Raw genomic sequence first — 23,029 nt, 5'->3', positions numbered from 1 at the left:
TCTGTTTCCCTTCAGCTCGAGTCTTGTCAGCCTGCGCCAGAGAAGCAAGGCAGACTTGCCGCTGGGTGGAAGACCGCATGCGACAATCGCAATCACTCCGCAACAAAAGTGAGCAAGCATGTCAGCAACATGCCGATTCTCGGTAATATTCTTATCCAAGCACCTCTCATGTTCTGCTCGATCAGGTAGGTAACCAGGACGACTATTAACTACTACATTGTGGTATCCATGGGGCTCAGTTTAACGTAGTTTCGTTATACGTACATAAACTGGATTGAAATAGAACAGGGCATCAGGCGCTGCGACCCGAAATGTCTCCCGGTTCCCGTTTCGCCGCAAAATAACGATAATAAACAGCTGACGTGGTATATTCCAAGTTCAGTCAGCCAGTGGGACACCTCAAAAAAAGAAGAAGCCCTATTTCGCCTATGCCATCATCCCTAAGACGCCAGTATGCTCGTTGTAATACAAACTTTGTAGGGTTCAGAAACATTAGCATCGTCCGTCAGAAGAGATAATCCCTTTCCATCCTTCCATCCGGAAATATGCCCGCCGTGAAATGTTCCAAGACGCCCTGCGATGTGTCGCTCGTAACAAGCCTGGGCAATCCATTTCCCTCTCGGCTGAGAGTGATTCCCATGAATAATTCGCTTCAATTCGGGAACACATAACCATTCTGACAAGCGACGCTCCACGATGCCGCAGAGCATTTCCCAACCCTAAATAAAACGGTGTCGGGGAGCTCGTAACCGCAGGCGGCCGGCCCTTGCACGCTTCTGTGCCCTGGCTCATATATTTGCTGTGCCTCACCCCGTTCGCCTCGGTCCGTCGAAGTGCTTACGGTGTTAGATTGTTGGGTTTCATCACCCCCCGTGCGTGCCCTCAGCTCACTGTAAGCCACGTTGACAGTGGTGGCGCTTAGAATCTCCATCTCACGCTCCTCCACCGCAGCCTGGTCAATCGCTGCACTCCATTATAGGGGGTGCATGTCGTTCTAACCCAGCCGGCGAAACCCGTAGACTGATCGGCCTCACTTTCAGGCTTCATCTCGACCGCCAATCACGGTGTAAAGCGTGCAGCGTTTGGGGATGTGTTTTTGAGGTCTTGTGGTCCTTGTGTTGATAAGGTTCGAATAATGTAGAAAAGAAGTGGCCCATCGGTGTCTCATCACTCGATCAATGGCTTCTTCTGGTCTCCGACCATGCAAAGTCCAAGGTGTTGCAGGGAGTCGCGGTCGTTCGCCAAGACGATCATCCTTGCGGGAAGCATAGGGTTGTTCGGATCCACATGAGAAGCATCCTTGGCGGCTTGCTCGATGGCGTCCATCTCGTCCTTGCACGCTTGTTGATCCATCGGGCAGACCACGATAGGTTGGCGAAGAGTGATGTCGCGTGCCGAAGCCATATGTGCCTGCGATAGAGGTTAGTATGATTTATGTATAAAGACAGCCTGTGAACTTGCCTTTATACTGAGATAGAACTCAATCTTGTAGAGGGTGGACGTAGTGGTAAATGATGTGACCTCATATTGGGGAAACCCAGGCTTGCCTCTCTTCACAATACCGTCTGGATCTCTCAAGTCTCGACTCGGTAGGACAAGACCCAAATTCGTCACGTAGCCGGCCTCTGGCATCTTCGTACCGACTTGTTGAGTATGCTTCGCGATCTTATTGACCTTCTTTGTTGGCTCGTCGCCTTCGGGATTATACGTTATTTCCTCCTCGATGCTGAGTGTGATTTTCTGTATCGTCACTCTTCTCGCTTTGTTCAACCAGTCTGGATTTGGCGCCAGCTTGATGTATACGGTAATCGGATCTAAAGGCCCATAACTCCATCGAGGTAGTGATATGCCCAATGTGACGACGTTATCTGCCGTTACAACTTTTGATTCCGGGCGGTTATACATGCCGAACGTCGATAGCGTGTCGTATCTTTGTAGTGGCATGGGGAATGCATATTTGTTCTGGACGCTTGCGCCTTGTTGCACTGTTACAACCAATTCGTAATATGTCTCCGCCGTTCTGCTAGGTAGTTGTAATGATGCGGGGGGTATCCTTCGGTTTGTTTCTTCACCTCCGCGTCCGAACGGTATGAAAAGAACGAAGGGTAGATCCATCGCAATCACACTCTCTGCTTCCTTTCCGGCCGGACAGCGGAACAGGAGAAGCTCCTTGCCCACTACGTCTGTTGTTTCCCTCCTCGGCGTTCCAAGATGTCGCTTCGCCATGTTCTCGGCGGCGGGATGTATTGTTTCTCGCCGTTGTAGACATATCCTCACTAATGAGACGGCGACCGGCGCAGAATACCCTTGCGAGGGCCTGATTTCCACCTTGCCTTCTATCCGCGGCTATGTTGTGAGCAAACGTTAGCAGACAGTCGACAAGGCTCGCATTTCTCCCCACCTCCTGCGCAGACGAAAATCAAACACTCAAGAACATAAGCTTCGACCAAACTTACCAGTGTCGCCGAGATACCAGGGTACCCGACAAGAAAGCTGCTATTTGGCGGGCCAGAGACCCGTACAGAAGCCGCCATCCTGCTCAGAGGGCCAGGACGATTGTTGTCGCCAGGGCGTGGTGGGATCGTCGACCTGGCCGCCGCTGGTCATAGATGGAGAGAAGTGCCGGCCTCGCCGTGTCGAGGCTGAGGATGAACGGTCGCGGGCAGCGTGCGATGTGGGGTATCGAGACAAATGGTAGGAGCTCCTCAGTGTTGTCGTAATTATTACGTGTGGCGGACTATAACATGGCAACCGCTGAAAGTCGAGGAATCGCAACGCAAACGGTGGTTCTCGGTTTCGGATCCAAGTCGTCGTCGTCGTCGTAATGTTTGCAAAGGCGCAGAAGTCGTCTGTGGCCGTGGTGGAGGTCGGTGGTTACAGGTAGCGAAAGAATGATGCAGCTTACGGCCTTCTTGCAGTCGCAATGAGGTAGGGTAGCAGCCAGCTGGGGTTGTGAAGAGAACTACACTAGGTGGACGGAAGGATGGGCATGCAAGACAGTCCGAACGCTTCGGTAGCTGCTGCTGTGTTCTCCGGTGAGGCAAAGGAGCCGTAGAAGTCGAAGTAAGGTGGTGAAGAAGCTCGCACGCACACGCTGCAGCCCCGGATTTTGGCGAGCGGGCGGCGGGTGGTAGAATGGTGGTAGTCCTGGTCCTGGGTAGTCAGGTAGGCAGGGTGTGTCTGGTGTCGACCATAGGCCAGGCAGGGTACCGAGCGTCTCTTCGGGATGCAGGGCTCTGGCTACCGTGTGTCTCCTAATTGGTGACCTCGCAGCGGAGATGGGGCGGCAAAGTCGTGCAGATTGGCGGCGGCGGCGGCGACAAGGAGGAGGAGGAGAGGAGGAGGAAGAGGAAGAGGAGGAAATCCGGTGCGGTGTGTTGCAAGTGATGCTCGTTGCCTGGCTTTGTTTTGGTGTGCTGCAGAGCAAACAAGCAAGCAGCCATGCAAGCGACTTGCAAGTTGCAGCTGTTGAGCTGGCGCAATTCCCGAGCCCCGGTGGTGGTGGAGGAGGAGGATTGGACCTGAGAGCTGAAGTGGACCTGGAAACGGCGCACACAGAGAAGTCTCAATTGCTGCGAGGGTGCTGTACAGTACAGTACAGTCAAATGCTGTGCTTGTGTCCAGGCGGAGCTGATCCCGCGATGCGATTTGGGGTCCGCGCGTTTATTAGGAGGGATATCGCACCTTAGAACCCTAGGGTGGGCAGCTCGATTAGTTACGCTTCCGTCATGCACAACTGAGTTGTCAGAGGCAATTCAAAGCAGGTAGCTGGGGTATCTAGGGACCTAGGGTATCTAGATAGATTTAGGATCGATCATAATCCAGCGGGATTCCCGCTTGAGGAGGATGGGCCGGCCAGACTGGTTGCAGTATCTAGGTACCGACAGAAGCAACACTACAACACCCTTAGACTTCGTCTCTACCTTAGTCAACAGGACCCTGGAAATGCAAGGCGTTTTTGGGGGGGTTCAATCTTCGGCTGAAGTGTCCCGATGGTAGTAAGTGAGATGAGTTGCGGCACAACACACGCTGACTGAAGCAACAAAAACTAAGGTGTGTACATGTATGCTGTCAAGTAACCGCAAGGGTTGAGCGCTTTGCCCCTGCTGTCCTCGTACACAACTTACGGTTCTCAACTCCGGTCCAGCAGACCTCGAATTGTTCTTTATTCCATCGCTACGTCTTTCTGTTTTTACTCCTCCACTACTCCACTTCTCCACTACATGCTGCAGTGCGTCACTCTGGGCGAACTCAGTTGCCATAGAGTTGTGGCAAGCCATGGCTTCTTCTGTTGTTGATCAGCCCCTCATTTCGGTGTTGATGGGCAACCTTGCACCTGTCACAACTGCCAGCCGCCCAACGCAAGCTTACCCAAACAAAAACAGCCTGGACAAGCAACAATAACCCCTCCAAAATGTCCCAGGAGTGCTGGCGGGCAATTGGAGTCCAGGTTCTCTAAGATCGACCCCTCCCTCCATGGTGCGGCACTGTATATACTTCCGGGATCTAGAGCAGCGCTGATCTCTGTTTTTGGTGAAGCTGAAGAAACAGACACTTCAGCAGCGACTTCAATGTAGGTAAGGTACCTAGGGGAAATCTTCAAACATCAGCCCTGTGGGAAGCACTGATGAATGGGCTAACCTTGAATATGCTAGCCTGTCTTCTCCCGTTTCTTAGATCAAGGAGTGGCGGCCGTCTTCAAGTCGTCGCAGCGGGTTGGTGGTCCCTGGCCAATCATCCTGGTAACTCCAATACCAATCGACCAGGGAGCTTCGTTTAAGCTTTTCGAGCTTCCAAACCTCAATCCGCATCACGAATGCGCCAGCAGCTCCGGTGATATCCCAGCACAGTCCATCGCCATGTCCGTAACTCTGCATACTACTCTCGGCGATCTCAAGATTGAGGTCTTCTGCGAGAGCGTCCCCAAGACAGCAGAGGTATGTTTTGCGCATCGACATGAACACCCACTCCCCCTCGTCATATCCTCATCGCTAACCTAGCTCTCCCCTCCGCCCAGAACTTTCTCGCCCTCTGCGCCTCCGGCTACTACGACGAGTCGCCCTTCCACCGCCTCATCCCGGGCTTCATGGTGCAGACCGGCGCCCCGGCGCACCCGGACCCGCCCGCGAACCCCAAGGGCGGCCGGTCCATCTGGGGCGGCGCCTTCGCCGACGAGGTGCGCCCGGCGCTCAAGCACGGCGGGCGCGGCGTCGTGTCCATGGCCAACAAGGGGCCCGGCACCAACGGCTCGCAGTTCTTCGTGCTGTTCGACAAGGCGCCGCACCTGGACGGCCTCAACACCATCTTCGGCAAGGTCATCGGCGACGACAGCCTCGCGACGCTGGCCAAGATCGAGGCGCTCGAGGTCGACAAGAAGAACCGCCCCCGGGCGCCCCCCAGGATAGAGCGCGTTACGGTGCATGCGAACCCGCTGGCTGGTTGAGCGTCTGGAGGTCGGTAGAAGAGATGAAGAGCCGCCGGCTGCCCCAGAGCAGGATGCAGCCAGAAATAACACCCACATGTGTGGAGAGTTCGACTCGGCTCGGCATTCTGTTACTAGGACAGTTTGACGCCGAATGGGCAGTTGAGGAACTATCCTTGAGTCGACGTTGTGACTACCTGCACTGAGCCTAAGATGAGCTCGTTGATGTCAACGTTGGGGGCTGAAAAGTTGCAAGCAACAGTTGCCAGTTCGGGAAGCCAGTACCGACAGCCATCTAGTGAAGGCAGTGGCAAGGCTTTGTAAGAGTGTCTAGGAAAGTCGTGGGAGTGTAGATGAATCTGCATGTAATCATGTCGGATCAAGAATGTTAATTTGATCTGGGCTACGACTGAAGTGTACCTGCACTCTAGCCACAACATGGTTCTTGGGACGATAAATATCTTCCATCTCAATATACGGAAAGGATGTATCACATGTCTCGTCTCAAGTCACTTAGCTTCAGTCATAGTCAATGGTATCCAGGGCTCTAAGCCTCCGTCTATTCACGATCTGAAGATCTTGCTGCCATCCTAACTCAAACCTAATGACATTCATACCGAGATTTACGCCCCTCCTTCCTTGAAGTAATCATCCGACCGTTAAGATTTCTTCGTCTCATAACCTCCGGCAGTGGCCGTGCCTACCTGGGACTAAAGAAATGCCCGCAAATCGATAACAGAAACCGCCCCTGTGATGACTCGCTAAACCGATGTGAGGCACACATCCTCTACAATGCAATCTTGTCCGACCGTAAGCCCTTGGTGGGGATATCTGCCAATTTCTTGCTGAACCCACGGACATCGTGCGACTTTCGAATCACCGAAAAACTTTTGTGCCACCATTGCGAAGAACAAACAAAGTGCCATAGTCGGCTCTGGCATATTGCCCAGTGTTGATGGGCAGTCTACAAAGAGACTGAAGGTGAAACGGAGACGTTTCTGGCGCTGCTGAAAGGGCTAACCTCTCCGTTGGCGCTTGAGGTCGCGCACTGGGCTCTCCATATCATCACGGGTGATCTCCTCTGTTGGGGTGGGGCTCGGGGTGTTATTCTCAACTTGCGCTGGAAGGCCGTCCGCATCGATTCCAGGTGCCTGGCCAGGATCCTGTGCATAGCCCAGTGGTGGTGTGCCAAACATGTCACTCCCATCGGGTGCGCCCAAGGGATCAGCTCCACCAAAGAGGCCAATATCATCACCTGGTAGGTAGTTGTTGAGATAGTCGTTGTAGTCTAGATCGCCGTTGTCCTGGAAGTAGGAGCCATCGGTGTTGCCATCGGCATCTAACCCAGGGATACGACCAGAAGGGCTGAGGGGGGTCAACGACGCCTGCAGATCATGTATACCCTTAGCACTCTGCTCTGTCAGACGCGCGAGTTCCTCCAGCTGCTCAGCATTAAAATTGAGGTGATCGATGCTCGGCGGAAGCACGTTCTGACGCAGTGTAGGCGAGATGGAATTTGAGGGCTGGCGACCATCAGGTATGCTGGGGATAGCAGGAACCGATGTAGCGCTCGTGGCAATGGCAGGTGCTGGTGTGGTATGAGACGGCGTTGCATTCTGCGCACCAAAGGCATTGAGTAAGCCATTGCGCTGGTCATCGCTTAAGGTGACATTGGTGTTGGCAACGACTTCGGGCATATCGATGGCCGGTGAATTGCCAGCGTTGGTCTCATGAATCAGTTTCATCATGCTCTCTTGAGGATTGGCCTGAAGGTCATGCTTGATCTGATTTGGAGATGTTGTGTCAGCCGGAGAGTTGTCGAAGATTTCCGTGACTTGACCCATCGGGGCGTGGTGCGCAGGGTTGTATGATGCCGTGCCTGCATTCGAACCCGGAGTAGAGACAACTGTGTTTGCTCGACCTGGGATAGGGGGTAGGAGGCGTTGCTGTCTCTTCCCAGGGCTCATTGCAGCTGGACTAGGAGTCTGTTGATGGAAGTCTCCGAGATCTAAGACGCTACCTTGAGGTATTTGGGAAGTCGGCAGAATACTTGCGAGAAGTTCGGCGACGTTCTGGTTGCCGCCCTGGTCTTCCAACGATTTTCTAAATACGTTGGCCAGGAAGTTCAAGATAGCGTTGATCGAGTTCTCGTGACGGTCATGCATGTTCTGAAACATGATCGCTTGCTGCAACATCTGGTTATGCTCGCCACGCAGTCGTTGGATGATGTTTGAGATGTTTTTCTGCTGCTGTTGAAGCTGAGAGATTTGCTCGCGAACGGCTGTCAGCTCTCTACGCTGCAGCGGGCCAACATCAGCTTGAGGGAGAGCCCTGCCCGGTTGAGGTGCAGGGACACCGTACGGCGCAGTCGGAATCTCCTCAATGATATTCTCTTCGTCGCTGTCCACATCTCCATCCTCTTTCTTACCCTTCTTCTTGCTAGAGCCGCTCTTTGGCTTGTTGATAAGCCAAAGCAGGTTCGGATGTCCTCGCTTGAAGTACGGGTTGTAGTATTCGCTGGGACTCTTGTTCTTACGTTCGCTGGCCTTCATAGAATTGTCTGATAAACCAACGCGCTTATGGAAACCGTACATGTTGAGCTGACGGACAAACGAGGCATAGTTGTTGTGCTTGAAGAGTTCAGGAATGAGGGTTTTCGCAAACTCATCTTCGTCCAATACAATGAACGAGTCCCCCTTGTCAGACCATCGGATGAGATCCGTGTTCTTTGACTCGTCGAGAAAGCTGTTCTTGTTAGTCATGTGATGTATGAAGAATTTGTCACGGTTCACTAACCTGCTAAGTTTCTGAACAAAAGGAGGTATCTGCTTTCTCTTTGCCTGAGCCTCCCTCTTCGCACGCTGTGCCTTCTCTTCCAGGATTTCAATATTGTCATGTTCATCTACCGTGCCGGTGGTGGGCTGTATCAAGGCGGTGTCGTCCGAATAGTTCCACAAGTCATTGCCTGTCTCGAAATTCCCACGATTGGCTGATGGCACGAGTGCTCGATTCGCCGGAATGCGTGTAAGAGCATTGGAGGATGGCTGTGAAGGGTAATTCGGGGACATCTGGCCCTGCGGCACCATGCCGTATTGGTTGACACCCGCCGCCGATGCGTCAACGAAGTTACTGCCATTAGCTGCTGCTCCGTTCCACTGCAGCATCTGAGTGTTTGGTACGTATTGTTGAGGTATTTGCTGGTACGGTCCAACCGGCGCCGCGCCGGGTGCCGGACGCTTTCTCGGATTTGGCGACGACATGGGGAGATACATGCGCCTTCGTAGCTTGAAGAGTTCCTTCGGGGTACTTTCGAGTGCGTGGAGCAATCCCGCGATCCTCGATTCCCTTAGAATGGCAGGGCGATGGGTTTATCTGTGCGCGCGTGCAATGCTCGCGTGATGGACCAACTTGATACTGAAAGGTCCTGTGCGAGTCAAAGTTTTCGTCGCTGTCGCCTCACTAGGCGTCTCGTTAAGTTGTTCGCAATCGCCGTATCGCAATGGATCTAGAAGTTCGGTGAGCGAGGCTCGCAATTCCCAGCAAATGGTAGAGAAAGTTTGCTGACCGACAAGTTCGTGTGTGGGTGCCAAATTTATAGGTGACGTTAACGGCCGTTCTTCCTAAAAGGCTACCAACTCTTATTGTCTCTCAACAGGTGTGAACAATGGCAAGCTCAATCAATCAGTATGATTGACTGTGCCTCAGACTGGCGCCACAAAAGGTGTTCTTGTCTCGACAATGATTGTAGCCCTTGAAGGTCTAGCTTGAAGAGGCTTCCACAGGCCTGCTCGTTGTCTCGTTGTCTCGGCGGGAGGGTTGGCTTTGAAGCCGTGTTTCGTTCTATGCGATGCCGAAGATCCCAGTAATCGCGGGACGGACAGCCTCTTCAGTATGACCTTGTCTAATAGCGAACGCCCTCCGGGTTGAGAGTAGAGATGTTAATTTCGGATCGCGGAAGGTATTTGGACCAGTTAGCAATGTTCGCTCAATGGCAGAAGCAATTGTCTGTGGTACTGTTCAGGAATAATAGGACAATAGGCCTGTTGATGAGGCTGCAATTTAGTATCGTTATGGCTGCTTCAAGACTGCGCTGAGGTAACCTCCCCACCATTTCTCGCTTGATCGTCCAATCAATGACTAGGTAGATAAGAGACGCCAGCTCAACTAAAGATTAGCAATAAGGTTTAGGTGTTGGTCTGAATGGTCTGAATAGGGTACTATTGTCTGAAGCAGAATCTATTATTTGAGAAGTTTCCCCCCTCTAGTAAGGTGCAAACTGCCTTGATCAATTACAAGCTTCGCGATTGTCCTTACTTGAGGGCCTCCCACGGCCTTGAAATAAGGATACACGACCCATTTTTTTGGACTGACGGCATTGCAGGGCACAGCTGGCTGGGTGGGTTTTTCAGATGTGAAATGGCCTCTATCCGGACATTTTTCTCCGGCAATACTATTTCTCTCACTGCCCGCTCGACACTTCCATGTCTAGAACACAACATCTTTCATGTTCAAGCGTGCCCTTCGCTACTTGAATAATGACCATGATGGCGTGGACACCTTGATTAATATTGACATTTGGCCTGCAAGACTATTGCCTGCTCCCGTATCAGGAAACCATGTAGATGGACCTAGCCACGCTGACTAGCCCTCTCTCATAATCGTGTTGACATTGGGTATCTTCTAGATCAATGGACATACTACCTTGCTCCTCTACCTGCGAGCCCAGCTGATCTCGACATTTGAGCGTTTCTGGCTTGGTCCCAAGCTCGCCCTGAATTAGATCGTGCCTCCCTCTCCGCTTTCTTTTCCTCCTTGAGTGTCCGAGCTTTCTCCCGTGGATCAATAACCACTAACTCTTCTTCTGCCTTCTTGCGATAACTCAGGTCTTTACCTAGCTTGTCCGCTGCGAAACTCAGGGAATGAGACATCCACCCTTCATCGTCGCTATCCCCCTTTTCTTCGATCTTATCCCATGCCTTGCAGCTCTGGCAGTTTGCAATAAAATGCAGATCACAGACTTCCTCATCTTCACCAACATCTTCCCCATCGTTACCTTCTCCGTTCTCCGGAAGAGGTGCCTGCGTTGCCTTCCTCTCCGGTCCAGCCTGCTCAAGTTTGGCCTTGAACGCCGCCAATAAATCCTTGGCTTTCTTCTCGTCACTTGCGGTGACCTGGCTGCCGCCTGGCCTTCTCTTTCGACCTCTCAGGGCCGATTCTGGTATCAGCTGCTCCAAAGCAGTCTTGTGCCTCTCTTTGACAGGTTCTGGTTGTATCGTCCGTCTCATCGAGGCTTTAAGAGCCGCAATCTCGTCGTTGGTTTTTTCAAGAGCAGACTTCTTCTTGACCGGCTCCGGCTCCGGTGAGGACTCTTCGTGGAAGACTGGCTTCTTTATCTCTTGTCTCGGAACCGGTGAGGGCAATGAGGTGGGAATTTGACGCTTTTCGTCCTTCTCTGGCAATTCCCTTACTGGTATAGATGTTTTAGAAGCCTTCATTTCTTTCTTGGTCTTCTTTGGTGTTTTGGGCACATCAAGGGCTTCCTCCTCGACGTCTATGACGATTCTTGTGTCGAACTTCGCCTTCTTCACCACGGGAACGTCGTCATCGCCTTCCTCGTCGCCAAAGCTTAGCAGCTGCTTACCACCCTTGCGCTTCTTCTCCTTCTTTTTGTCGGAAGCTGCAGGCTTTGCTGTCCGCGCTGCCACACGTTCCCTCTTCTTCATATCATCAAATGGGTTTATGAGAATCTCCACTCCTGTGATTTTAGTTGGATACAGTGGCCTATCACCCCCCTCTTCAACCTCCGCCTCCCCCATTTTGGCGAGATTGTAAATAGTATCTCCGGCCACTCGGCCAAATACAGTATTTTTGCCGTTGAGCTCCTCAGTCTTGCCGAGAGTGAAGAAAAACTGGCTACCATTTGTGTCTAGAGCTCCTTCATTTGCCATGCCAAGCAAACCCCGGCGGTTGAATTTCAGCCTTGAATGGAATTCATCTTTGAAATTCACGCCAGTCGGACCAGCATTGCGACCTCTCCTCTGGTCCATAGGCCAAGGATCCAGGTCACCACTGAAGGCACCGCCATCATAGATGGATTCGCCTCCATTTCCAGTGCCAGTCGGATCGCCACCCTGAAGAATGAACCCAGGGACCAGGCGATGGAATATGGTATTGTCGTAATATCCGTCTAAACAGAGTTGCAAAAAGTTGCGGCAAGTCAGCGGCGTCTGCTTAGCGAAGAGTTCCACAGATATGTCGCCAGAAGTGGTGTGCAGGATGGCTGATGCCGTCGGCTGCGGCTCTGTGTTGTAGATGCTGGACATGCTGGATGAAATCTGACTGTCTTTTTCATGCGCAGATCACGAGCTGCCAGGCTGGAAGCCGGCTGTCGTAACAAAAGACGTATCTTGGAAGAGCGATAAAGCAAGCTTCTGCTCGACTCCTGGGGAGGGAGAGGTCACGTTTCTGCAGGTATGCTCAATTGGCCTACATGCACGTAGATTCGACGCTTAAGCCACTGAAAACAAGAAAGCTAGTGCTTCATAGCGGTGTCATGTGATTTCGGTTGCACTAATTAGGTGCCTCATCTTCAGATGGGGAAGCCCATGCAGGAGCTTCCAGGTAGCGGGGCTGGAGCATCTTATCTCCACTTCCCAAGCTTGCTGTAGCTTCGTTGACCTCAACTATCTGTCGTCACCTACTTCACCGTCCCTTTTCAACCGTCGCAGCCACTCTCTGAGCTGGTCTCCCATTTCCCGCTTCCTCTCACCCGCTCCCATAGACATTTCTGATTGATCTTCACCATGGGAGACCCCCGAGAGTCCTCATCCTACTCGGTCGTGCCGAGGATCCAGTACAACACCGTTGGAGGTGTGAACGGTCCTTTGGTCATTCTGGAGAATGTATGTCTCTGGCACCAGAGCTCCTTGTCAACTCAATTGCATCTAACCTGAACCCAAGGTCAAATTTCCGAGATACAACGAGATCGTCACATTAACTCTTCCCGATGGAAGTCAACGATCTGGTCAAGTCCTTGAGGCTCGAGGTAAGGAACTCTCTGCGGGAATTTCAAGGAACACCAGCTAATACGTCTTGCATAGGCGATCGTGCTGTCGTTCAGGTATGATCCAGCGCTGATGAGTACTACCTCAACGATTGACCATGGAAACAGGTTTTCGAAGGAACTCCAGGCATCGATGTGAAGAAGGTATAACGAGGTCGTATATTATATCGCGAAATGGGGCTGACATTGTAATAGACCAAAGTCGAGTTCACGGGTCAGAGCTTGAAGCTTGGTGTCTCCGAGGATATGTTGGGCCGAATCTTCGATGGTTCAGGCAGGGCTATCGACAAAGGCCCAAAGGTGCTTGCCGAGGAGTACTTGGACATCAACGGCAGCCCTATCAACCCATATTCTAGGGTAAGAGAAGATAACACCAAAGAAAGGCAGTCTAAACTGACACATGGAAAGGTCTATCCCGAGGAGATGGTATCCACCGGTATCTCCGCCATCGACACAATGAACTCGATCGCTCGAGGGCAGAAGATCCCCATCTTCTCAGCAGCCGGTCTACCTCATAACGAAATCGCTGCTCAAATCTGCCGACAAGCTGGTCTGGTTCAGCGAGAGGGTATCACAAACAAGGGTGTGCACGACGGTCATGAAGACAATTTCTCGATTGTCTTCGGAGCTATGGGTGTCAACTTGGAAACCGCCAGATTCTTCACCCGAGACTTTGAGGAGAACGGAAGCTTGGAGCGCACTACGCTCTTCCTCAATCTTGCCAACGATCCAACGTATGTTCAGATGAATAAGGCATCTTTTTCGGCAACTAACAGCTATACAGCATCGAGCGTATCATCACTCCCCGTCTCGCCTTGACTACCGCCGAATACTACGCATACCAGCTGGAGAAGCACGTTCTGGTCATTCTTACCGATCTTACTTCGTACTGCGATGCCCTGCGTGAAGTTTCAGCGGCCCGTGAAGAAGTTCCCGGTCGTCGTGGTTACCCTGGTTACATGTACACAGATTTGTCAACCATTTACGAGCGTGCTGGTCGTGTCGAGGGTCGCAACGGGTCCATCACACAAATTCCCATTCTGACCATGCCTAACGATGATATCACCCACCCTATCCCTGATTTGACGGGATATATTACCGAGGGCCAAATCACCATCGACAGGAGTCTGCAGAATCGTGGCATCTACCCTCCCATCAACGTCTTGCCATCCCTCTCTCGTCTCATGAAGTCTGCCATTGGCGAGGGCATGACTCGAAAGGACCATGGAGATGTATCCAATCAGCTATACGCCAAGTACGCTATTGGTCGTGATGCCGCTGCCATGAAGGCTGTCGTTGGTGAGGAGGCCCTGTCGGCTGAAGACAAGCTGTCATTGGAGTTCCTTGAGAAGTTTGAGCGGACTTTCATCAGCCAAGGACAATATGAATCACGAAGCATCTATGAGTCGCTGGATCTCGCGTGGAGTTTGCTGCGTATCTACAGGAAGGATATGTTGAACCGTATCCCCAAGAAGATCATCGACGAGTACTACCAGCGGACAGCTGGGGACCGAAAGGGCAAGGGCAAGGCACCGGCACAGGATAAGCCAGCCGAGGAGGAGAACCTGATTGACGCATAATTTATATCTGGCGCCGCAGTGTATAGAAGCGAGATTGTAAATCGGGGTCTTGACGTTACATTGCTTCCTCTCTTGTTCCTTGCATGTATACCGGTAACCTGGCATGTAGGCTTTTGGTTGAGATAGCCCGTTGATATTCGGAAGTTTGGCCTGGAAATCTGATTACCCTTGTTTGATAATCTTGCTTGTCGAACATTGATTTACTTGATACGACTCTGCATGCTGTTGGGGTACATATGCATTAGCCCAAAAGGAAGCCAATTGCATCCATTTGACTCTCTATGCTACCATCGAATGCCTGTAGCGAGCCATTGTGAAGTGGAATTGATCTCGCTTGTAAACTTGAAAGTGAGGTGAAGTCTACATCGGGTTATCTTCACCCGCCAAGTTCAGCCACATGGGCATCTACGAGCGCGCATGAAACAGTACCTTACGGATGAATACTTCTTTTCTGCTCGACCTCCTTGCATGCGCCCAATATTCTAAGCGACGCAGCAATACGATTCCCAGCCTCCACATCTTTCTGCGGATATGGATATCATTACAGTGGTGTCTGGGGTTAGATGACTGGAGGAGCTAACCCCGCATTCGCAATGTCGCCGGCCAGGCCGACAGACAGGCCTAAAAGAACAGGGGTCAGGCAAGCTTCGGCAGCCAAAAAGCCACTCCCGAGGCGCGCCAATGGCGAGCTGCCGGCAACTTGAATTGCTGTTTCGACGTCATCTAAGAGGGTGTTTTCCCCGACGACAAGCTTTCCCCGGCTCATCTCCAGGCTGGTTAACTCTGTACGGGGAAGCTCGGGGCGCGCAAGTCACTGCAGCCGGGGGCGGTCACAGTCAGGTGTGTTGCTGATCTTTGGTACCTGAATCCTTTCATTGCGACGCCCCAACCAGATGACGGAATAGCGTGCTGCTACGTTGTACTTGATCACTAACCTGTACAGCACCGTGGAGAACAATCCTTCTGGAAACCGTTCTGTCGTGGCACAAAGACCGTTAGCGCATGCGTGCTCGGCCTTTCCACGGCTTGACCAGCGTACCTAGCTAGAAGCTATCCCAAGCTTGCCTGAGAAGAGGTTGCGGGGAGAGGGCAGAGCAGAGCAGAGCAGAGCAGAGCAGAGCAGAGCAGAGAAGGGTGAGAAGAGGTCGGCCGCGGTCTGCTGCCGATTGTTCCACCGTTGTGCCGCTTGTATGCACGAGGCATTCGCTTCTTTCCAAGCTTTGCACATCGCCAGTCTAACATCTCATAGGCCGATTGGTGACCACCACATGTTCGCCGGTTTAGCGAACCACTGGATGCTCTTCCCGCCCTTGCTCCATGCTGTTGCGATCTTCCTACACTGTTCCCCAAGTGGAGTGGTTGTTGGGGAAAGCATCTGCAAGGTGCTCCATACCCACCACCTGCAGGCGTCAGTGACATGAGTTGTCTCCAACTCCGCTCTGTCGGTCTGTTCCATGTCATTACGTCCTGTCCCTAAGATTCTCCGTCCATAAGATGACATCGCAATTCATATAAAGCCTCGCTGCTTCCCCTCACCTCCGGCACGGGCCAATTGGCCAACCCTCCCACCTGCTTGCAACCTGGGTAGCTGTTCGTCGTCACTCCTGCCAAAATGCTTCGCAGTCTGCTGTCCCTCGGAGCTGCTCTGCTCCCAATTGTCTCTGCCGACTTCGTCGGGACCGGTTCAACGAATGCCACCACTCCTGGTCCAGATGAAAATGGCAAGTACTGGATCTACGGCGAGGGCATCAAGGCCGCATTTATTCCCTATGGCGCTTCCATTTCGAACCTGTTGATCAATGACCAGTATGGTATCGAGCGCGATATCGTAGCTGGTTTCGACAATGCATCGTATTATGAGGTCGACAGGCAACACCCTCACTTTGGTGGTGTTCCGGGCCGCTATGCGAACCGGATTAAGAACAGTTCCTTTGAGCTGGACGGTGTCACCTATAATATCCTGCCAAATGAAAATCCCACAGAAGCCAATCCTGATGGAGTAGATACGCTCCACGGTGGCCCAGATGGCTGGGACTGGCGAAACTTCACGGTTGTGTCCTATTCCAACGACAGCATCACCTTCTCCATTGTGGACCCGGATGGCGATCAGGGCTTCCCTGGCGAGGTTGTCTCTTACATCACTTATACCCTCGGCAACCTGACATGGGACTTTAAGATGGTTGCCATTGCCACGACAAAAAAGACCCCCATCATGCTGAGTAGCCACACCTACTGGAATCTAGACGGATTTGCGAACAATGATACTCAGACCGTCTTCAACCACTCCTTCTATATGCCATACAGTGGCCAACGAGTCGGTGTCGATAATATCCTTATCCCGACTGGCGACATTCTTGCCAATGCTCCAGGCTCAGTCAATGATTTCTGGAGCGCACCCAAGCAAATCGGAGCCAACATCTCCAGCCCGGAACTCGAGGGCAACTGCGGTTTCAACTGCACTGGTTACGGTATGTCGTGCTGGCGTTGTGAAGATGTGACAAGAAAGCTAATAAATTTGATTTAAGACACCTGCTGGCTCGTAAACCGGGACCAGAGCGGCCCTTATGACTGGCGCACCGATGGCTTCGTTGCCCGCCTGCAATCTGCTTGGTCGGGTATTCAATTGGATGTCTACTCTGACCAGGATGCGTTCCAGATGTATAGCTGCAACGGCCAGAACGGCAGTATGGCACTGAAGAGCACGCAAGGCATCTTTGATGACGAGGACTTTCCTCGCACAATTCCAAAGTACGGTTGTGTCGTGCTCGAGGTGGAGGACTACATTGATGCGATCAATCAGCCCGAGTGGCAGCGCAGCAAGAAGCAGATCTTCGGACCTGGTGACGACCCGTATGTTCTGCAGGCGAGCTATCGCTTCAGCATCAATTCCACGGAGACACCTCAGTAGGAGCCCGGATGTCTTGTGGATTGAAAATGCTTGATGCTAAGAAGATGAAGGCTATGACTTAATGTTCTTAATTATCATGAGAGAGGGTATGCTCATGTATATATAGGAGGTTATGCTCCTCTTCTAAATCAACCCTGTAATTGGATATCAAGCATGCTGTCATTGCAGGTGCCTTCCTTGTGACTCTACTCAGTATATGACTGCACACATGCTTGCTCAGGGCCGTAATTAGTATGAATGACGGAAACCATCGTTCGAAAATTGCTCAGACTTATGTTCATGTAGCAGATCTCCACGTTGAAGTGTTTGGTGGGCGTTTGAAAATGCACCGTTTGAGGCATCAGTTATTATAAATTAGTCCGGGACTAAACCTTCAGCAATAGAAATTCAATCCCTTGCGCACACCGCGTCTTTCATCACTTGCGAGCCACCCCGACCGGAGACTAAAGATTTCATGCAAAAGATTCATCGTTAATTCGATGATCGACACGTCCTTCTTGATTTGACAGTAGTCGTGAGTCTACACAGCAAAGGGCCGACCACAGAGAGCGTAGTATGGCATCAACCTCAGTCACTCTGCACACGGAGCGCGCCGGCAGGTCGCAGCCCATAAACAATCCGCTGCCTCAACTCCTCCAGACACCGTCCGGGCTGGCACTGCTGGAGCTCCAAGGCACAATCAATCTACCAGATTCTGCAGTCGAGGGTTCGGAAGCTGCATCTGTACAGAGCATTCCTATTGGTCGCCTGGACTTCCCAGACTTTCGCGCCGATGCGCTTGACCCGACAAGCACCACATGGATGAAGCGGGCGTATTTATACGTCGGTCAGCATCAGAGACTGACAGGAGAGGTGAAGAAGCTGCCACGACCGGTGGCGGTGGTTCGTAGGAGGAGTGGTGGTGACAGCGGAGGTGAAGAGGCCATTATGAAGGATGCAGATGCTGAGGACGGGACGAGAGAGGCGGTGGTAGAGGATTTGGAAGTCGTGGAGATTGTCAAGTACAAGATTGTGTTCTCTCAGAGGCCAGAACCTGTTGGGACGTCGTGATGCGGGTTCAAGCGCATTGGTACATTGCAATGGTCTCAAACCTCATCTGGAGGTATCTATGGGCTCTCTACTGGAAGGAATGATAAAACATAGCAAATTCTCTCTATTTGACCAAAATATAAGCATTTGATAATTGAGCCTCGCTGTTTTCATGTAGATATGTTGCAGAAGTATCATGCTCCTTTTTTTTCCCTTCCTCTACTTCATGATATCGTTCATAAATCAATTAGCCCCCACTAGACTGACAACAGGTTTTGTGCGCCCAAGACCTTCCTTTCCATAGTAGTCCATAGGATAGACACCCTTTCCCCAATCCTCACGCTCCTCTAAGGCTACTAAGGCTTCATACGGGGTTAGAAGTGGTCTCGGAAACGCATAGCCCCAATCTATACTCAGTCTTGGGCAAGCGACCTGAACCCAGCACTCAACATCGCTCATCATAGCTAACTTCCCCGGGAAAATCTCACTCAACAGGAGATTGACGAAAGGTATCCCCATTGCTGTGAGCTTCTTCTCTATCAAACTCAAGGTATTCGGGTTGCCTTGCCGCCCCAGCGATCCCAGAATCAAACCCCATTTCTTCGCACTCTTCGCTGTCCGGATTGCATCCCGCCGCAGATCTTGCATCTCATCATGTCCGTATGTCTCGTGCGTCAGCTTGCGCGAGTACGGATCATACCGGTACGCCGGTATATCTGGGTTGTGTATCATTATGCTCTCGAGATGGAAACGTCCATCGCCAAGATAGAGTATCAGGTCAACAGGACTATCGGCAGCATAGGTCGCGAGGTTCGGAGACGTGCACCCTAATATCTCGCCCTTGGATAGCGGCGCTATCTGCGGGACAATAATTTTGAAGCCAGCCTTTTCGAGTGTTGAACGTATGCCATGTATGGTGGCGTTGAACTGGATCGTCCCCACCATGGCAATGGTCTTTCCGGGACTGAAATTGCGCTCCAGCGTCGCAAGCAGATGTGATGTATCGATACTAATATCGACAAATACATACAGAGTCTTGATCTTGGTCACGTCCACAGGTATGAGGCAGCTGTGCGCATAATGGACCAACAGGTCACAGCCCATAGCTCGCGCCGTATAGTCATCTATGCAGCAGGCACCGTATGTCACATCGCCCATGATGAGCGTCTCAATTCCGGGACAGAATTGCGTCAAAATGTCTGAGATCGTGGTGGCAAACATGAGAAGACCTTCGGGCATCTGTAGAGCCACTCTCTTCGCGCCGAGCGTGCGGATGCGGTGGATGGTCTTAGGAATCTCAAAGGAGTAGTTACCCGGCAGTAGAGACATGGCTGACTTGAGTTCCGGATCATTCAAAATTTCTGGAGGAACTTGGTTCAGGAGCCGGGGCGCTCTTTTGGTTTGAGCCACTGTTTTAATTTAGCTAATGCCTCGCCCTCGACGAGACAGGAAATAAATACCTTGAATGGCCCCAGCATCCTCGATAGAATTCCCTGCTCCGCTCTTGGAAGAAGCCTCTGTAGCAGTTCTCCTTCCAACGAACCTCTTCTTGGGCTGCCTAACCACGGGCTCCGGCGCCTGCGAGGCCTCGATGTCGGCTGCGATGCCCAGATCTACCTCAGCTCGATCGTCCTCCATCCTGGGCGACCTAATACCGAAGATTTTCTAAGACAAAAATGTTGAAGCGTACGGTTCTTGAAAAAGCGCCTGTTTCTGAAATTACCGGCTTCTCCTCGCGTTATCTCGATGGGAGCTCATGCTTGTAAAAGACTTCTTGTCTTACAATTGCCACATGCAAGAGAGATCTGGTAGAAGAGGTATAGCCTTGAACCTGAAAACCTCGCAATAGCTTTGGTATTATGTTCCAAAGAATAGGCTGATAAGGATGATAATTATGTAGTATTTGTTGACTATAAATGACCAGTATACGTAAAGATCAAATAACTGCGCAGATGTCGGGCGCTTGACAATTCCTAGGTGACCCAATTGGGTAATCAAGGTGAGGGAGCAGCTGGCTATTCCTCGGCTAAAATCTCACTTTTTGAACTGGCCAATGCGCGCTGCCATATAGGTGCACGGACCACTAGGGTTCAGGGAAAGCGTGTGGACACACTTTTTTGATCGAAAATTTGGCTCTCTCCTCCCCTTCAAGCACCCACCATCACAACCCGACAACCATCTTCAGCTTGATTTTCAGTCGCCCGCCACTCGACTGAGAAACCGTCAAGATGAAGCTGAACGTGTGAGTACTGCGATGGTTTTTTCAATTATTTCGGAAACGGAGACCTACTTTGAGCATTTTTTCCAATGCTATTGTCGATACCGTTATTCAAGGCGCTGCTGCTTGGATTGTTTTGCTGACCTTGGCTTTGTACAGCTCATACCCCTCCAACGGGAGCCAGAAGCTCATCGAGATCGAAGATGAGCGCAAGCTGAGAGTATTCATGGAGAAGCGCGTACGTTAGACCCCCAGACCGGCCCGCGGTGGACGTTGTTTGGTATACCGAGATTCGATTTTCGCGAACACGGATGGCATCAACAGCAGGCGGGCTGAACTATGTATCGGATGGGAGCACTGACATTGATTGCAACAGATGGGCGCTGAGGTCCCCGCCGACAGCCTGGGTGACGAGTGGAAGGGCTACGTCGTCAAGATCACTGGCGGCAACGACAAGCAGGGTTTCCCCATGAAGCAGGGTGTCATGCACCCTACCCGTGTCCGACTCCTCCTCTCCGACGGCCACTCCTGCTACCGACCCCGACGAACTGGCGAGCGCAAGAGAAAGTCCGTCCGTGGCTGCATCGTCGGCATGGATCTGTCCGTCCTTGCTCTGGCTATTGTCAAGCAGGGCGAGCAGGAGATCCCCGGCTTGACTGATGTCGTTCACCCCAAGCGCCTGGGCCCCAAGCGTGCCACCAAGATCCGCAAGTTCTTCGGCCTCACCAAGGAAGACGATGTATGTAACCCAATGTTCTACAATCTCGTCTTCGCCTACCCGAGGGCTGCGGTGCAAGGAATCGAGCAGCTCGGGTAGAGAGTGAGAAAGAGAAGAGAGGAAATTTTTGAGACTAATACCGTTTTCTTCGGCCATATAGGTCCGCAAGTATGTCATTCGACGAGAGGTCCAGCCTAAGGGCGAGGGCAAGAAGCCTTACACCAAGGCCCCCAAGATTCAGAGACTCGTCACCCCCCAGCGTCTCCAGCACAAGCGCCACAGAATCGCGCTGAAGCGTCGCCAAGCCGAGAAGATCAAGGATGATGCCGTGAGTCTACTCTCGACATCTCAATCAAGGCGAAAGTCTGCTAACGAACGTAGAATGAGTATGCCCAGATCCTGGCCAAGCGTGTGCACGAGGCCAAGGCCCAGAAGGCCGATATCCGCAAGCGACGAGCAAGCTCTATGCGCAAGTAGACTTTTGGCGTTGTTAATGATCGGTTCTTTGCATTTGGGTTCTGGCTCATGGGGTGTCGGCCTGTTGGCCAAGTCATCTGGAGTGTATTCACGGCATTAAAAATGGACTGAACTTCAGAAAAGATAACAACAAATGCATGTGCTCCTTTTCCATGTGACTCTGTGATCGTGCTGGACTCCGAATTCATTGCCTGGGTTTCCAACGAGGTTTGCCCTCTTATATTTGCTTGCAACCCATGAAGATTCCATCTGAGCATTGGACCGTCAAATACATTATGTAGATTGCATAATTCTTGCAAGATATATACTTCAAATGAACACCTGAGACTGTGGTTATATGATAGTACGTGCCGGGTTTGCTACCCCGGCACGCTCCCGTATATGAGTAGCGTCGACGCCGTGAATGATATCGGCTCCTGCCGGAAGACATACCCCGAGAGACCGACAAGGCGGCAGGCTGCCCGCACAGGGTTTCTGCAGTTATGGGACACCCTAGGAACGGCTCACAATGTGCAAAGGTTGTAGTACCTGGGTAGGTAGTTATCAAGGATTCGACCACTTAGATAGCATTTATGATTCACATCACTCCAGCTTTGGGACCCATTAGGCATTGCTTTTCGAGGCAACAGCGTTTTCCGAGAAGCGATGACCTGAGGTGGGGAGGCAATGATCGAGAAGTCATGAGTTTCTTACCTCAACATCAAGGTATGAATCTGTCGGGCGCAAAGGTTAGGTCCTTCCGAAGTTGTTATTAGGTAGTTGGGCATTCCTCATTAGGTACCTTCTTCTTGAGGAGGCAGGTCGACTTTGGCCGTCAAATTCGCAAAGTTCTGCAGGCTGGATACGTGTAGCTAGCTAAAGCGTCCAAGCAGAACCTTTATTAGTGGAGTTTGATGTTGAGAATGCTTGCTGTGTGTAGCTACCTAGGTAGCGGCTGCTAGCACGCGTGACAACCATTTGCCAGTGATTTGTACGGTATTTGCCGCTTTGTCAGGTACCCAGGAGGTAGGTACCTAGGCAGGTAACAGGTAGCTGTAGTCATCAAGCCGCCGCCGTTAGGTTAGTCGGTACCTGTGCCGGGGCGGACCTCCAGGAAGCTTTGGCCGTCCACCATTACGCAAAGAGCCTGGCCTAGTGGACTTTTTGCTGGCTGCTTCCATTTTCTCAACCTCGATGCACTTACCATACCTCCATCATCCGCAACACCGTTCTTTCGCGAGCACTTCGACGCATATTTGACAGCTTGTCTCACTGGGGATTTGAGGTCTTCAGCTTCTTATACTCCAGGAATCTGTCATATCTCCCCGCTGCCTGGAATACAAAGGACCCGGCGACCTGCACACGCCTGGACCTTGTTACCCAAGCTCCTCTTTCCCTTGTCTCATCCACCTTTGGCGGCGGCATCATCACCTCACCCCTGCCCCGCCATCCCGCATCTACTTAACGCGTTCTACGGCCTCGACCTCTGCCTTCGGAGACTCCTTCGTCAGTGGACACGAAAACTTGAATCCTTACGAAAATCGTGGTCGTCCATCCTCTCCGGCAAGTTGAGAGTGCTTTATCCTTCGCAGCCTTGCCTGGAAGGTGTAGACTTTTTGGCCGACGAACTACCAT

At 51.8% G+C, this 23,029-nt stretch overlaps 7 protein-coding genes across 7 annotated transcripts; 4 read left to right on the top strand and 3 right to left on the bottom strand.

Annotated features, from left to right (window-relative positions):
• Positions 1 to 4,859: 4,859 nt before the first annotated feature.
• On the top strand, positions 4,860 to 5,443 carry UCRPA7_5136 (putative peptidyl-prolyl cis-trans isomerase-like 3 protein; the record flags this gene model as incomplete). Its single annotated transcript, XM_007917683.1, has 2 exons — positions 4,860 to 4,937; positions 5,018 to 5,443. 2 exons carry the CDS (start codon positions 4,860 to 4,862, stop codon positions 5,441 to 5,443), a joined length of 504 nt encoding a protein of 167 aa, XP_007915874.1.
• A 995-nt stretch (positions 5,444 to 6,438) lies between these two features.
• Positions 6,439 to 8,184, bottom strand: UCRPA7_5135 (putative heat shock factor protein; the record flags this gene model as incomplete). Its single annotated transcript, XM_007917682.1, has 1 exon — positions 6,439 to 8,184. The coding sequence occupies one exon, from the start codon at positions 8,182 to 8,184 to the stop codon at positions 6,439 to 6,441; it is 1,746 nt and encodes a 581-aa protein (XP_007915873.1).
• Positions 8,185 to 10,119: 1,935 nt separating this feature from the next.
• UCRPA7_5134 (putative peptidyl-prolyl isomerase cwc27 protein) lies at positions 10,120 to 11,745 on the bottom strand (the record flags this gene model as incomplete). Its single annotated transcript, XM_007917681.1, has 1 exon — positions 10,120 to 11,745. The coding sequence occupies one exon, from the start codon at positions 11,743 to 11,745 to the stop codon at positions 10,120 to 10,122; it is 1,626 nt and encodes a 541-aa protein (XP_007915872.1).
• Positions 11,746 to 12,225: 480 nt separating this feature from the next.
• On the top strand, positions 12,226 to 14,065 carry UCRPA7_5133 (putative vacuolar atp synthase subunit b protein; the record flags this gene model as incomplete). The annotated part of the gene is made up of 6 exons (XM_007917680.1): positions 12,226 to 12,324; positions 12,383 to 12,467; positions 12,523 to 12,542; positions 12,681 to 12,842; positions 12,894 to 13,219; positions 13,270 to 14,065. 6 exons carry the CDS (start codon positions 12,226 to 12,228, stop codon positions 14,063 to 14,065), a joined length of 1,488 nt encoding a protein of 495 aa, XP_007915871.1.
• Positions 14,066 to 15,677: 1,612 nt separating this feature from the next.
• UCRPA7_5132 (putative aldose 1-epimerase protein) lies at positions 15,678 to 16,973 on the top strand (the record flags this gene model as incomplete). Its single annotated transcript, XM_007917679.1, has 2 exons — positions 15,678 to 16,533; positions 16,591 to 16,973. 2 exons carry the CDS (start codon positions 15,678 to 15,680, stop codon positions 16,971 to 16,973), a joined length of 1,239 nt encoding a protein of 412 aa, XP_007915870.1.
• Positions 16,974 to 18,245: 1,272 nt separating this feature from the next.
• On the bottom strand, positions 18,246 to 19,640 carry UCRPA7_5131 (putative diphthamide biosynthesis protein 1 protein; the record flags this gene model as incomplete). The annotated part of the gene is made up of 3 exons (XM_007917678.1): positions 18,246 to 18,364; positions 18,596 to 19,363; positions 19,463 to 19,640. 3 exons carry the CDS (start codon positions 19,638 to 19,640, stop codon positions 18,246 to 18,248), a joined length of 1,065 nt encoding a protein of 354 aa, XP_007915869.1.
• A 590-nt stretch (positions 19,641 to 20,230) lies between these two features.
• Positions 20,231 to 21,415, top strand: UCRPA7_5130 (putative 40s ribosomal protein s6 protein; the record flags this gene model as incomplete). Its single annotated transcript, XM_007917677.1, has 5 exons — positions 20,231 to 20,244; positions 20,380 to 20,458; positions 20,597 to 20,959; positions 21,099 to 21,266; positions 21,320 to 21,415. The coding sequence occupies 5 exons, from the start codon at positions 20,231 to 20,233 to the stop codon at positions 21,413 to 21,415; spliced, it is 720 nt and encodes a 239-aa protein (XP_007915868.1).
• Positions 21,416 to 23,029: the final 1,614 nt, after the last annotated feature.

Source organism: Phaeoacremonium minimum (genome assembly GCF_000392275.1).
Source record: "Phaeoacremonium minimum UCRPA7 unplaced genomic scaffold PA7_03_scaffold_393, whole genome shotgun sequence".
Lineage (NCBI taxonomy): Eukaryota > Fungi > Ascomycota > Sordariomycetes > Togniniales > Togniniaceae > Phaeoacremonium > Phaeoacremonium minimum.
Note: the sequence above shows the minus strand (reverse complement) of the source record. Positions and strands in the feature narration are given on the sequence as shown.